Below are 16,111 nucleotides of genomic sequence, written 5' to 3' on the forward strand. Positions count from 1 at the left end.
TCTATGGACTGAGCTAAATAGTTCTGGAGGGAAGGAGAAGTATGTCTGGTTGTTGGGGGAGGTGAATGTGTGTGTGTGAGTGTGTGTGTGTGTGTATGTGCGCGTGTGCACATGTGTGTGTTTATAGGGTGGTGATAACGAAAAAGAGGAAAGAATAAAAGAAGAATCTGGGTAAATAAAAACAGCTATAGCCTAAAAGTTCTTAAAAATTAGCTTTGAATTGTACACTTAGATCCTGAAGATTCTCCAACAGTGAGGTCAGATTCTAGACCATTTTAAAAAATAGCCCCTTGTGTGTTTCGTTGTTATTTATGACTTTCAGACTCTTCTATTCATGAAGATTTTTTTTTCCTGGTGTCACTGGTTCTACCACTGGAACAATCCTACCATTCTCTCATATCTTATGTAGTATCTCTTTGGTGATTATTTATATGTATATCCTGTCTTCTGCTACAAAGAAATATCTGTGGCAGTAAGTTGAGTCACTTTTTATATTGAATGCACTCTACTTGTCCATGATTATCAACATAAGTCTAGTTTTAGTTCTTTGAAAATATAATAGTTCTTGCTTGAATATTTATGAGAATGTATTTTGTCATGTACATGTAATTTCAGGTGATCTTAAAGATTATAACAGAGTAAATTTTCCTTAGCAAGATGCAATATATTAGAAAATGTCTTTTTTCCCTTCTCATTTTTTCTCCTTAAAATGACTGTTTTTCATGCTCATGATGGAAACTCAAAGCACTGGAACTCAGGCACTGCAGAAAAAGCTCAAGACCTTCCAGGCATAACAAATAATAGCACCACAGAGAAGAACATAGGTTCTTTCTGCATCGGGGAACTGAGTGGCATCATATCTAGAGGCACTGATGCAATAATTGTACAGAATTTCCAATACATTGCTGGCATACCAGGAGCATGTAAAAATAGGAACATTTGTTTCCTTGAATTATGAATTCTAGGATGCATGAATATTTTTCATAAATATCTATCAAATTCTTTATTAGTAGCTAAAAAGTTACTACAACAAGAATAATGTCTTTTCTAGTTCATTCTCTTAAAATTCAACAAACCACAAAACTCAAAATATAAAAAGGGGCATTTATAGTAATTAAATCATCTTGCTGCTATAAATTAGCATTATAAATATAAATGCACCATGAATGCTAGCCATTAAAATCTAGGCCTTGAATTGGCTAAAAATAATAGGAAAATACTTTTGCGTTGAGTTGCATTTAAAAGTCAATGTCTTCATGTATGTAAGGCACAGCAAAAAACTACAAACAGACAAGTAAATGTATGTTCATGAAGACTAAAACCTAACTGATACCATATTTGATTAAAGGATTTGTTAGATACTCTCTACAACTTCTTGTACACAGTAGGTGCTTATTAAGTATGTGTTCAAAGGTGGATCATTCTGAACTAACAAACTGTGGAGGTACTAAAATATCTTCCTCTATTTTATGTCTCATATATTTAAAATAAGAACTTGAAACAGGTTAGATTCCCTCTAAAAGATATCCATAAATTATTTATAATTGAAGACAGAACATTAAAAGAAATAACAGGGCACAAATATCCATAATTTGGTCATTTGCAATGGAAACAGAGCATCTAGTCTGCCTGATTAAAATTAAAAGTGCTGTTATGAAGTTAGCACATGAATAAAGAAAAAGCCCAGTGAAAGAGTATTTTGATATGCTATATATAGATACTCACCAGTGTTGATGTCAACAAGCTAAGATCTGCCTAGGTAGGAATCCTGTTAGTTTAAACATTGTACATTGGAAGTACCTCTCAGTGGACCACTGTCAGCTGTGGGAAGCTATGTTGGTTAGGAATAATCGTGCCAGTTATGTCCTGAAAACATCAGTGACCCATATAGACAATCCATAGATTTTTTTCCAAGCCAGAGGAATTTCATTGTATAAGTGAATTGACCATGGCTTGTAGATGATCAGCAGACCAACTCCTAACACCCAGCTTGACACCCTGTCCTCCACTGCTCAAGATAATGAAATAGAAACATGTTTACTGAAACCACAGACCCCACCACACTGGAGTGGGCGAGGATAGCAGCTATCACTTCAGCAGACTGGTAAAGTAAGAGGTTGAATAAGAAGAATGAAGCTCAGCTGACATGAAAGCAGAGGGCTCATTTGGGCAAACCAACAGCTTAAAAACTGTAGCAAAGGATGGCCAGGTGTATAAACAACTGCTCATTTGTCAATAAAGAAGTGTGAGAACTGCTGGGGGAAGCATGTATACCAAGTAAACATACTGATGGTGTAATTGTCATATTCTCCATGAATCATCCCTTTACTATGTATAGATCTAAACACTAGCATCACCAAAGGCTGTGGAGAGATCTGGGGTGAGGAAAGAGATGCAATTACTTGTCATACAGACTGGGAATGGTGTCCCTGGAAGGTGGACCTTTAAAGGCAGATTCTGTGAAAAGACTTTACCGTTCTGTGATAGTCAGCTATTTCCAATCATTCCTTTACAGAATGTGACAAAACTGATATAGTACTGAAGAACAGCCAGATCTAGGTAAAACTGTTCACCTGGTGTGAGCTGTGTAACCCACTTTTAAAATCTGAGCAACGTTCTTCTAAAAAGTCATTTGAAAAAAAATCAGATGGATTCTCCTCTTTCTGCAGTAACAGAATTCTACATGAAAGTAGAGATGGGTTTTAGTAACCTACAACTATTCTTTGCTTTCTTCAGATTCTCAGTGGGAAAGGAGGGCAGACAGCAAGGTTAAGCTCGATTCTGAAGGCTTGGAGCTCTGTTGCTATTCAGTCCCTTCTATTCCCTTTAGTCTCTTTTTTCTGTTTTTTTTTAAATTTGTTTGTTTTTAATTAACAGCACCAGCAGTAGCAACAATAGCCAACATTTATGAATGTCTACTCTGTGCTTGGTGCTGTATTAAGTGCTTGCATCTGCATTGGACCTATTACTACCTTGTGCAAGTAACTCCTCTGTGTTTCAGCTTCTAAATTTGTGTAGATAATAATAGCATCTACTTGTGATAATCAAATATGTAAATATATGGAAAGTGTTTAGAATAATGCTTAGTACAAAGTGCTTAGTAGTTACTGTTTATTATCTTATTTAATCTTTGAAGCAAGTCTTTAAAAGTAGAAGTTGCTACTACTTATTGCCCAATTTACAGATAAGCAAATTGAAACTCAAAAAGTTTGCCTAAATGTTCAAGACCATAGAGCTACTATACAGAATGATGACTCAAAGCTTCAAGTCTTGTGCTAATTACCATGCCATGTTAGTTCTCCCACTCTGGACCCTAAGCTCCAGTCACATCACAAGAACTTCTCTGATTAGTGGATCCCAATGTTGAACACACCAGCAGCCTTTTGCTCATTTTGATATTCCCTCTATCTTAAATGGCTTTCCTAATTTTGTCAAGCAGATGAAATTAAAATTATCTTCCAAGGCTTAGTTCAGTCGGCACCTTTTCTATCTCACCTTCCTTTTCCCACCTTCACAGAGTTAATTGCTTGTCTGTGTTCCTTCAACACTTATCTCACACATCTCCCTTACAGCACTTATCACATTGTCTCATAATGTGTTTATGTCTCTACTGCTAGATGGTGGTGCAGTTTATTACAGTAAAAAGTAAAGTGTATTTAATATGCCAGATTCTCTGCTAAGGGCTTCATGAGGATGCACTCACTGAATCTTCTTATTAGCCCTAGAACACAAATACTATGGTAATCTCCTTTTGATTGATGAGGCATAGAACGTTAAGTAATTTTCCCAAGAACCTATATGCAATAGACACACAATACATAATTGTTGAATTAAACTACACCAAGTAAAAAAAATTTCTCTTCTCACTGAGGAAAATAAACTTTCAATTCAACAATTTCCTTTTTGATGGAGGAGAAAAGAACAAATTCGTCTTTCATCTAGTGAGATTTTTCCTCACTTAAACTATGAAAAGACGCTACTAATTAACTTTAGCTAGTTCAAATCAATTATCAATTCAGCTTTAAAATTTTTCAGCACTGTAATAATTTTCCCCATAGTATAATAAATGACCTGTTTCCTCCTCCCGTGATCTTTGATACCCATATAAGTAAAATGTTACAATATTTCATTGTCTATTCAAAACCTCAAAAACTGGGACATGCATTACAGTATCAGTTTTAATATGTATGTCAAGAATCTATTATTTTCTAAACCCAGAGAGAAGGAAAAGAAATTGCTTTCTGCTTCCAAGCCCAAACCTGGAAACCTGCCTACTTGAAGGTGATGTTGTCCTGTGGCTCCAGAAGGATCTGGGGCTAGCTGGGTGCAAACAATTCCAAATTCCACACTACCTGTGGCTTCTTGGAGGCCTTTTCCCACAACCACTCAGAGGGAAACACATTCTCCTGGCTTTCCTCTGGGGGCCTTTCAGGCTCTAGTCCTTGTATTAACTGCCTGCTATGGTGAGAGTAAAACTGGCTTTAAAAGCTTTTTAACCCAAAGGGTTTGAGCAGCTAATGGACATCATCCTTTTGGCAAAAGGAGGTGATGTAAAAGCTCCTTCCCCATTTTAAAAACCAGGTCTTACTTATATAATGTTTTTGTAGAGTTAAAGGCTTTTGGCTTTATTATTTTTTTTAAGAATAGAAGCATAGAGCAAAAATTATCGACCCTCTCCCCCAAATCTTCCCTATCTTTCTCCAATTTTCATTATGCCTTTAACTTATTTACTATTTTGTTGGTGGCAAAATCATCATCATGATCATGATCATCATCATCCAGCAATGTATCAATAATGTCTTCATTTTAACAACTATACAAACTATTTATGAAGTTGTGCCTCAACAGGGAGCAATACTATCATTTTAATATGTTGTAAGTAAAGTTTCCTTCAGAAACTTTATTTTCCTTTCTGAACAAGAAAGTCACAGAACATTTGCATGCCTGCAGTTGAAAATAACAACAAAAAACTTCAGCAAAAAAACAATTCTCTTATTAGATGCTGAAATTTCCAGTCAATATATTTAAAAGAGAACATTAACAAACAAAAATAATGTATTTTGCATAGAAAAATGAATGAATTCACAAGATTTGGGAATCATAAATAATCCACAAGTCTGGCAACCATCTATCTCGATTAATAATGTCTTTAGCCAATCTTTGAAACATGACCATCTATCATGTTGGCTTCTTTCTTTTCTTCTTAATATGAATTAAGATAAGCGGAGGTATTTTTATGTTAAAACATATAACCTATGATACACATGGAATAAAATGAGAATGAAACCATTTAAATTTATCTGAGGTGAATACACAGAAGAGTCAACTTGGTTCTGTTCACAACTATACTATGGTAACCCCAGATGGAACACAACTCATTACATGGCTTAGTAGAAAGTTGTATATCTATGTAATTATGAATATGTTTCATTGTGTTTGCAATAGAAGTAAATGTTGGAGTCCAAATCAACTTTTCAACTGATAGTATATTCCAGTTTTTTTTCATATTCCCAATAAAGATGGGGTGTTGACAAATGTATTAATAAAATAATGCACCCCACTTCACATATAATTCCATCTTTGCTTGGGCATTAGGGGAGGTCCCCTAAGAATCCTACGAAGCACATACACAAGTCCTCAGTTTGATTGCACTCTAGGCAGGATTCTCATGCTAACATTAGGGAAATCTGAGCATAACAAAAGACTCACCTCCAAATCTCTGAAAGGAATTGAACTCTCTCTCTTGTGGACATGAATAATTAAGAATCTGTACATAGAATCAACAACATGGAAACTGGTTCCAAAATATAGTTGTAAGTCTGAGTTGAGGGAGTATGATGTGGGAGATCCCAAGAAATGCTGAACAAAATAGAAGAAAAGACACTGGAGGAAAAATGGAAAGCAGTCAATTTATGGTCATTAATACCTGTTCCATTTTAACAATGTTTACTATTTTAATAGTCATAATTCATTGCTTTTATATATCTGTTGTGTCTTTCCCATTAGATTAAGAAATCTCAATGAGAAACTGTTCTGCCATGTTTTCCACTGTGTCCATAACACCAAGGCCAGGCCCAGCACATATTTTCTGAACAAATGAATAAATGAGTAAACAATAGATATGACATTCATAGAAGTAGAGACAAATGGATAAGTGGCCATATCCATGTGTTAACAATAACAAATGAGTTAAAGTCTATGGAAAATGCCAGTGTTGAAATTCAGTCAGCTAATATCTGAAGAAGATAATGCAGTTAATAGATTGTCCTAGCTACAAATAATTTTTAATATAATCCCTATGATTAATTTTGTGTTATTTAAATAGGGCCTGTGTGGGAAACTGGGCAAGTTACTCACCTCCTTCTGTGTTAGTTAATATCTGCATGAGACTCCAGAGTCAAGACTGAATGCCTAATTACAGCTAGGAATCTCACAAATAAATCCATTGTGCACAAAGGGAACCAGATAAGAAAGTATAGACACATTCATGCAAGCACATCACCACTATGATGGAGAACAATTTAAAGACTGTTCAGTTCCAACGTGTAATTACTCCAAGAGGGACACATTATTATTGATAATGAGTCTTTCTCACTGGGAAGTTGGATTCCCTGGTGGGAATGCATTTTTATGGGTTGAAGATCAGTAAAATTTTCAAGTTAAATTAGTTACCAAGTGTTTTTAAATATTAAATATTATAATGGGTGCCAAAATAGGCAATGCAATTTGGTCATAAAGACACTGAGGACAACTTTTGTTTTGTATGATTACAACCATTACTTATTGAGTTACAAATGGCATTCATAACTAGGAATGGGTCTTATCCACTGATTCCTCCTTGGCTTGCAAAAGTCAAGTTAGAAAGAAGTAGGCCGAAATGAAATCACTGCAGTTCGGCTGTATTCACTGCTCACTAGGACTGGTCACTTGCCCAAACTGTTTGAATTTCTTTTTTTAAGTAGCTAAGTTTGTGTTTGCTCTTGATTCCTCAGGCTTCCTACTCCTAATTCCCACCTCAGTTTTCTTATCTATGTAGTGCAGGTGAGTCTTGGTAAACTTGTTCTCTCTTGTTTCAAGATGATTGACTTTTCTACCAATTGCTGATGATATTTGAACCTCTACATGGAATTCTCCATAAGGGTAATCATTGTAATTATGTCTCTCCTGTAAATGTTTTTAAGATGGAAACATGTTATCAGACCATCTTTGGATAACATTTTTCTTTATTGTGTTTTAAATAATGTTTTTAGTACCAAGAAGGAGATTTTATTGCTAGATAAAACTCTCTCTGTTGTGCATTAAAATTTGTTTCAAATTCAATAAACTTTGGCATAAAGTAAAAATAAGGCCAAGAGTGCTCACTAAATCATGGCTTGAGCTGTCCTTATAAAAGCAAAACTCAATAGTCACATACATCATTGAAACAATTCAGTTACTTTTTTCTTATTTTTGTTGGTATTGTGTTTAAAGAGGCATAATAGCAATAAAAATTCTATTTCACTAAATACCTAATCTCACATTTTCAAATAAAAAAATGAATAAAATAAAACAATGAAAAATAAACAAATATAATAACTTTCTCTGGTTTTGTAAATGCTGTTGTAAACCATTCTCCTTACCAATGATATATTAAGAACCCAAGATTTCTACTATGTATCAAATTAAAGTGTGATGATTGTACTAAAATTCTGAACCAATCAATTAAGCAGGTGCACAAGTCTAAAAAACCAAATCATAATAAATTAGCCTTTCTACTTTGTGCTTGACTCCCAGATTGTTTTTTTTTAAACTGATTGTTATATGCCAAAAATGTAAAATTTATTCCAAGAAAATTAACAGGCTACACAGATAAATTTTGGCAAATGCAACTTTATATTGAAGTTCACACATCTGTTTCTTAAAGAATGAGACTCACAGAATCTAATGTATTTCTAAAATACCAGAAATCATATTATAAGCTTTCACAAGTTAAAACTGAAATAATTTAAACGACCAATACACTGAATGTGCAGAAAGTATAAACAGGACTGTGCCTTCCATAGAATAAATGCTTCACAAATTGTGCAGGATGTCATACTAAGGCTGTGGTCTCCCCTTGACAGCTGACTTAAAATATAAACATACATCACTGCCCGATTCTTAGAACACACTAGAATGGGTAGCACACCTCAGAAGAAAATCTCATTATTCCAATGATGTGCACCTTAATTTTCAAACCATGTGAGGAAAAAGGAAAAAAGAGTATTAAATGATCTTCCATGCACTTCCAGATGAATGACCATGACCAGTTACTGATTCAATATCCCTTGCCTATTTGCTCCAATGCTAAATAATATGAAGGATACTAGATAACCCTTTAAGGCAACATGTGTTTATTCTGCATTATTAGAACCGCTCAGTTGTGACTGACTGGTACCATTAATGTTGCCTCCCAGACCAATATCTAGCATTTGTAAAATGTAAATGAATTGGAAAACCTTTATACTAAATCAACAGAAACCACATAATACAGCTCAATGCTAGCAATTTCACTAGTAGGTAAGGAAAGTGGTATTTAGAAATAACAATGTTTTAATACAAAAAAAAAAGATAAACTCTAATCGGAACCAATAAACTGCTTTGGAATCTCCCCAAAACTTACAAGGCGATTTTTAAAGTGTGATATTCCAATAACTCATGGCACGTCTTTAGTGTATTACAGTACTTTAAGTCCCCAAATAGTTTAGTCTTTGCAAAACAAAAATAGTATGAAATGTTTTAAAGTCTTCAGACTTCTAAAATTAGTTTTTATCAACACATTTACCTCATGTCAACTTAATTTATTAAGATGTCCAATGCTAATTGTTTTTTTTGATGTTTTTTTTCATACATAGTGATATACACAGCATTTAGCACTGATACTTAGCACCTGCTACTTTCATTATCTAGTTTTCAACCACAGAAAGAAACTTAGGGCAGTGGTTCAGTCCTTTCTTAATTACAAACCTTCACCAGCAGTCAGCAGGATCACTCTGAGATTTAAAATAGGATTATAGGTGAACTATTGCAAAGACTGCAGAATGTTGCCCAAATCCTTGTAACTGCTGATCCCATTCTTGAATTTCTTCTCAAGATATGGCTACAGGCCACAATTGCTTAGCAGAGAAGGTAAGTGTTTCACAAGGCTAAAGATTTACAGATGCTCCCTCATATAACACAGTAAGGTTCCCTTGGTAACCTGGATTTTCTGCAGTAAAGAAGGGTTGTGCTGAAACAGCGCCTCAGCTCCCTGTTGGAGAAAATGCAGACAAAAGGATTGATTCCTGCTTGGGCAAAACTCATCCAGACAGCGGCTGTGAGAAATCCCCCTGGTACTACAGGCCCTCTTGCAAAAACTCTCCAATAACAGGCCACCAGGTAGGGGCCCCATAAGGTTAGGAAGAGGAAAGTCATTATATAGAACATTCTGCTGATCCTTTTCTCCATTTTGAACTCGTCTAAGACCAACAGCCTTCTTCTGCCTGTGGTGTTTGCATTTTGCCTGATGCCCAGCAAGGTGGGTGGCGTGGGACCCCTTCCAAATCCTGCTAGCCAATTGGCAGCTGCCTGGCCACTGGCTCCAGGACCATGAAAAGTCCAGTTCTGGCTGACTGCTGCTACAAACTGGACTGGCTTCATTTTCCTTCGATCGTGGACAAAAAATATCAGCTTGAGGTAGACAAGCTGTGTGGCTAGGAGGATGAGAGCAAGGAGCAGCATAAATCCTAAGGAATCATTAGCCCTGAAGGAGCGGTGTTGGAAGGTGCACTGATCCTCCTCCCTAATGAATGAATAAGTGCCCACATCTAAAACTGGGGGGAATGCCATGGCCACAGACAGAGTCCACACCATGCAGATCACAGCCAGACACGTCCAAAAGGTCAGCCTCTTTGTATAAAAGCGGTGATGGGCGATAGCTAAGTATCTGGTGACACTGATGCAGAAGAGCATGAAAGCAGTGTGGAAACAGGACAAAACCCCCAGAAAGGCAATCACTTTGCAAGTCAGAGTCCCGTAAGTCCAGGTGGAGCCATTTTTGACAGAGTTGAATACAAATGGAAAACAAATTGCAGATCTGAGGATATCTGAACAGCAAAGATCCAGCAGAAAGTAGTAAGGTGCTCTATGCAAGGTCTTATCTTTCACTAGCAAAATGGAGATCAGAAGGTTGCCCACCACGCTGACTCCTATTATGAAACCCAAGGAAGTCAGTTTCAGAAAGGCTGTTAGAGGCGAGAGATTTTGCAAAATGTTGTCAGCTGCATGGCTATAGTTCGCCATAGATGGATGGAGGATAAAGATACAGCCTCAGTTAAGTCTCATGATCTAGATATAAGAACAAGGAAAAGATAGATCCATACATTTTACTGAAAATGTAATCCACAATGAGAATTGATCCGATCTGCAGTCATGCTTCCTCTTTTCTTCCATTTGATTTGCCATCAGAATATCTGGAAAAAAAAAAAAAGAGCTATCAGTTCTTAAGTTAACAAGTAATGATGTCAGTGCTAACATAAAGCTGTTCATTTATGGGGAAGCAAATAAAGTTTTAATTTCAAATAGTAGTTTTTGCTTCAGTAAGTAGTTTTGCTTGAGATTTCAGGGAATTAGCTTGTTTAGTTTTTCAAGCCAGGTGATTTTAAAAATGTCCATATTCTAGAGAACATACATTTGACTGAGTGCCTTGAGACTAAAAGGAATAAAATGTTCCACAGTCATAAAATATGCCGGTCTAAGAATTAATCACTAGTATTGCAATGAAATCTCTAAGATTGGTGATGGGAGACAGAAAGGCTACCTACATTTTTCTGAGGTGTGTTAGTACTGTCAGTGTTTTACAGGCAGCTTCCCTGCTCATATGGATCCAAAGAACCCTGCAAAAATGTGTCTTTTAACTCAAGTGCCACTGTTCATGCTGCATGAGTATTTGTTGATTCATTTTAAAACATAATATTACTACTAGACTTCAAAATTAATAGAAGTTGTCCCAAGATTTGATGTGATTTAATCTTTTGTCTTTCCCTTTCTATCCCATCCCCCAACTTTTGGCAAATCTTGTCTCTTTTAAGCCCACATGATTATTAAAAATGGTTAATGTAAATATTGGCCAGGGAAACACACCCAAAGGAATAATGCACTTCCATCTGTAAACCTTGGCTGCCTGTATTCAAATGAATATAACACAAATCTGTATCTCCTAGGCAATTATGCTCTTCTCATTTACACTGAAAAATCTGGTGCAAATTCCAAGCGGCTTCATTTTAAAGCAAAAAGCACATTGTCTCTTAGGTGCCTGGGAGCTACATCAGAGAAATTGGTTTTCTCTGTTATTCCCACGAAGCATGTTTCCTTAGCCACTTTTCACTTGCTGGGGATATGCTGATGGAAGCCTAGGCAAAACTGCGTTCGATGATTTTAATTTCCCCACCGGTACATCCCCGGGTAAATACCGATCGCATCATGCAACATTACGAAACCTGAAATCCGCCACCCCTGGATTTATAATGGGGGAGGGGGAGGGGGAGAGAGAAACATGCATTACATACGCGAAGATGGGGAGAGAGATTGCCTCTGTGCTGCAAGGGAAGGGTTTCGGTGATTCGCAGTCTGATATTCCTGTCTTGCAACGCTTTCCAGAAACGAAGCTCTCAATAAGCCTTACTGAAGATGCATTGTCTGAATGTATTTCCATTATGCAGTTTAATGTCAAAAAAAAAAAAAAAAAAAAACTCGGGGGGGCTCTTTCCCGTGAACCTGCAGTTTCATCAACACTGTGCAAACCCCCTCCCCCCGAACTTAACCAAGAGTATATCCTCCTACCTGTTGGTGTTGGATATCCCGACAGACTATAGCTTCTTCTTTCTATAAATTGCTGATTTTTTTTTTTTTTTTTTTTTTTTTGCCTTAGTGCCTTGACTGAGCATCCAGGCAGGGCTCGGCGGCGCCTGCGCGCTGGAGCCTCCTTGAGCTCCAGCCGCGTCCTCCCCTGTCGCAGCGGCACTGTCTCCCCCAGTAACGCAGGGTTCGCGGCGGCGGCGGCGGCGACGCGGTGGCGAGGGCGGCAGCAGGGGCTGCCTCAGCCTCTGTGGTGCCCCGGGAGCCCGTTTGCGTCTCCAGAGCTAGCTGGGTTTGTTGACTGCCCTGTCCAGTTCAACTGACAGAATTAGGCTTTTGTCACCTTGTGGCTGCTTCTGAACTTTTCCCTCCCCGCATTTTAAGTGGGGGCTTGGAAAGGCTCATTCAGGACCTCAGGCCCATCCTCTTCCCTTAGGGCAGCGCACAAGGAAGCCGCCGTGCCCAGGACGCCCGCCCCTTCCCCAGCTTCCCGGAACCCTCGCCTTCCCGGAACATTTTCTTCCTTTCTCTCTTAGGGTAGTTCAAAGCATTGGAAGCTTCTTTTGGAATTCTTCTTAAATGATTTCCTCTGCTGACCTTTGAATTTGCAGGTTAGCTGGAAGGGGTGGGGGGTTGGGTGGGGGGAGGGAGAAAGAATGAAAAAAGAAAAGAGAATTTAAAAAATTGCACAGTCAAAAAGCTTGTCAATGGGGAAGAAGGGAAAGCAGGTTAGGGCAACCCTGTCTTTGTTAGTCATCATCTATTTCCGAATGCACGCAAATCTGCGTTTTGGAAGGGAAAAGCTAACTTCGGAGGACAATTGCAAAAATAATTTACATTCATTCTACCTTAACAGAGATGACTAAAGAATCATTCGTTGTACGGGGAAAAAAAAAATTAAATGGCTATTCCTTGCATTCCACCCCACCTTGGAACAGCCTTTCTTTCCCCTTTTTTCAAGTTCGTCTGACCAATAGGTTGGTGGTGTCAAAGCAGTTGTGTGTATGAGTTCCCCCCCCCCCACCTTTGTTATTACAGATGAAAAATACCAGGAACATAACGAATACATAAAACTTACACCAGTCCAAACCGTCCGATGATATCACAAACACCACATATAGTCTGATACCTGGGTGCTTAGGGATGCCTCTAGAATCATGCATTTCCTTATTTTACGATTTCCGAAGAGTTTTTTTTGTGAGGGTGGTGTAAGATTTTAAGCAACCACCCTCCACTTCCCACCCCCCAAAAGCAAGCAGACATGCTTTCATTAATCCTCAATGTAAAACGTCTGCTTCTCTTCCTGCATGCTTATTGCTTTATAATAATCTCTTAATGAAACAGAAAAACTAAAAAATCTTCTCTACAGTAATAATTTGATCTCTAGACAGCAGTAAAATACCTCATTGCTGGGTGGTGAGACTGTGACATTCGGGAGAACTCAAGCCAATCAGCGTACAGATAATATAGGTTAATTTACATATTGCATTTCTATTGGACACTCCGAGGTAAAGCTTTCGCTGTTTAAAGCTTAAAAATGACCACTTCACTGTCATGATGTCACAGTTGTTACACAAAGCCCAATGTTACTAATACTAAAACATTGTTTAATTTCCTTGATTTGATTTTGAATATGCCTAGCCCGTTTAAAAAAAATGGATATATATATATATATATATATATATATATATATATATATATATATTTTTTTTAAAGAACATACCTAAGGCACTTAACTTTGGCATTCTTATAATCTAGCAAAATCAATACTAGAGCAGTACTCAAAGTAACCTGAGGACATTTCCATCCAAGTGAAACATTTCGCTTTTTTAAAGACAAATGAATTGAGCAGAAATCAAAACTACATGTCAGTTGACAACTTTTAAGTGAATTTCAAATTCTTTTTTTAAATGGAAAACAATTGAACTTTCTTTTTGTTTGCAAAACATGAATTCGGAACTCAAAACTCTGATAGTTTGCAACTTCTAAGTGAAATGTCCAATTTATTTTTATAGAATACAAAATTCAGTTTGTTGTTTTCCTTTTACTTCTCAATTATTGTCTCAATTTACTTTTCAAAGAACAATTAGTTACTGAATTTTTAAAATAAGAGACTTAAATTTAAGTTTGTGAAGACTTACGATGGACTAGATATTAGGTTGTATGGATTAGGGAAAAGCTATTTAAAAGTAAATTAAGAGGGCAACTGTACTGTCAAGCCTTGAGGAAATAATTTACTCTGCAGAAAGCTATCGGACTAAGATCCAAGAGTTTAACTAGGTTTGTGTTTTAAGAAACAGATCCTGAATCCTTAAAAATAATAGAGAGGGTATATGTGTATGAAATACCACATCTTAGGGTATATTGAGCTTTTTTTTTTTAATCCTTTGCAATTGAGCACAGTTACCTCCAGTAGCTCTTCAGTTTTTTTAGTTGTTAGATGAGAATGTCATTTTCTTTCCTCACAAGGGTGCTCAAGAAATTAATGAGTATTTTCCATTTAGTTCATTACTCTACTAGAGAAAACATTGGAATCTCCTTCTTGTATCAACAGGGATTTTAAAAATATGTTTAATAGATGACAAAAGTTTCATCTCATCTACAAGTTCTCAAATGTAAAGTGTTGCTTCAGATTGTTTACATCATAGTGTTATTTGATCCTAGCTAATTTCATTTTTTGATTCCTTATATCACCAAACCTAGAAAAAATTGATTTTCAGGTTAAGAGTAAAGGAACAAAGCAAACATAATAAATTACCTTATACTCTAATCCTTGTGTCTGAGGATTTAAAGGTTTTCAAGCTCTTGGCATATTACATTTACTATGTTGATCATTGCATTAGGAAGACTGATGCAATTTGCTTAATCTGGTTCTTGTAATAAATATGTATATAATTTTATTTTAAAAAGCAACCACCTTTTCTTGACATTACTCTATTTCAGGTTTTTGCCAAGTGATGCATAGACTTGTGATGAATAAACAAATTGTTTTTGTTCTATGTATTGAAAATGTATGTCAGGAAATAACAATCCTGGATGCAGAGAATAGTCAACTAGGATGAAAATTCTAAGAAAAGATTTTAAGTATTCATTTAAAATTTCATTTTTTTCCTGCTTAAAACTGGTCATTAAAATTTAAAACAATATCTTTAGGGTTCTCAACTTTTGTCAAAATCTAAAGCAATATATGGGAATGAGCCTTATATTATAAGTTTTCTGGAAGCTATGTTGACAAGAAAGGTTCCTATTGGACACTTCTGCATAGAAACAATTTCTGATAGGTTATTCAAAATAATTAATTAACCGAGAATTTGTGACCAGTAACACAAGGAAATTATACATTTGCATTTTGATAATGTTTTTCAGATTACAGTTGCTGCAAAAAATAATCTTTTTCACAGTGACATTCAAGTCACTGAAACTTTTTAGGGCATTGTGCTTGTCTACTTAAGGAGTAAAATGGTGAAAGAATATACTAGGCCTAAAAAACTATCACTAGATTTTAAAATTGTGCCTCAGGATTTGGAATAATTATAATTGTGAACATCCTAGCAATGAGATTTCTTCAGAATTTTAGTGAATTTTTTAAAAGATTAGGAATCTGGCATGTTCCTTTCTAAAACACTTAAAGAGTCATCTTTTGTAAAATCTTTCTTCTTGCTCTGCCATAAAAAAGGTTCCAAAATGTTAATATAATTCACTTTTATTTTTTAAGAAATATTATGTATATTTAGTTGTAGATGGAGAGAATGCCTTTATTTTATTTATTTTTATGTGGTGCTGAGAATCAAACCCAGTGCCTCGCACATGCTAGACAAGTGCTCTATCTACCACGGAGCTACAACCTAACCCTTACTTTTAATTTTAAAGCTAGCATCTGTAAGATATTTTTTTCACTTCTCAATACAAGAACCAGTTTTGAAAACTCAGCAGTTTATTTTTTGTGACTTGTATGTATACAATGATCTAGTCTCTAAGAACTTTGAGATTTGTTCCTTTATTTCATTTAATAAACATTTGTTAACCTTCTACTCTATATGCTGTCCTGTGCTAGTTCTTGCAAGAAACAAAAAAACAAAAGGTGGAACAAGCAGTTTCATCAATGTAGTGAAGACTTGAGCTGGTAAAAGTGGTGGGTATAGAATGAACAGAAAAAAAGGGATGAATCTCATTGGTACAAGGAGCCATATTTTTATGAAGTGATTAAAGGGGGAAGCAAAGGAGATTGAAAAGTTAAGGATTGATTCTTGGGTCGTGC

At 36.3% G+C, this 16,111-nt stretch overlaps 1 protein-coding gene across 3 annotated transcripts; it reads right to left on the minus strand.

Annotated features, from left to right (window-relative positions):
* Positions 1 to 4,971: 4,971 nt before the first annotated feature.
* Gpr85 (G protein-coupled receptor 85) lies at positions 4,972 to 13,244 on the minus strand. Of its 3 annotated transcripts, none has more exons than XM_058572103.1 (3): positions 12,983 to 13,244; positions 11,839 to 12,469; positions 4,972 to 10,469 (listed from the first exon to the last, which is right to left on the minus strand). In XM_058572103.1, exon 3 carries the CDS (start codon positions 10,297 to 10,299, stop codon positions 9,187 to 9,189), a length of 1,113 nt encoding a protein of 370 aa, XP_058428086.1. In that variant the 5' UTR covers positions 10,300 to 10,469; positions 11,839 to 12,469; positions 12,983 to 13,244; the 3' UTR covers positions 4,972 to 9,186. The 3 variants fall into 3 exon arrangements, with proteins under 3 accessions (XP_058428086.1, XP_046278424.1, XP_058428087.1); XM_046422468.2 differs by having other exon boundaries at positions 12,932 to 13,244; XM_058572104.1 differs by lacking the exons at positions 11,839 to 12,469; positions 12,983 to 13,244 and adding an exon at positions 11,565 to 11,773.
* Positions 13,245 to 16,111: the final 2,867 nt, after the last annotated feature.

Source organism: Marmota monax, unplaced genomic scaffold, assembly GCF_021218885.2.
Source record: "Marmota monax isolate L192 unplaced genomic scaffold, Marmota_monax_Labrador192_F-V1.1 WCK01_AAM20220418_F8-fsc00027, whole genome shotgun sequence".
NCBI classification, from domain to species: Eukaryota; Metazoa; Chordata; class Mammalia; order Rodentia; family Sciuridae; genus Marmota; species Marmota monax.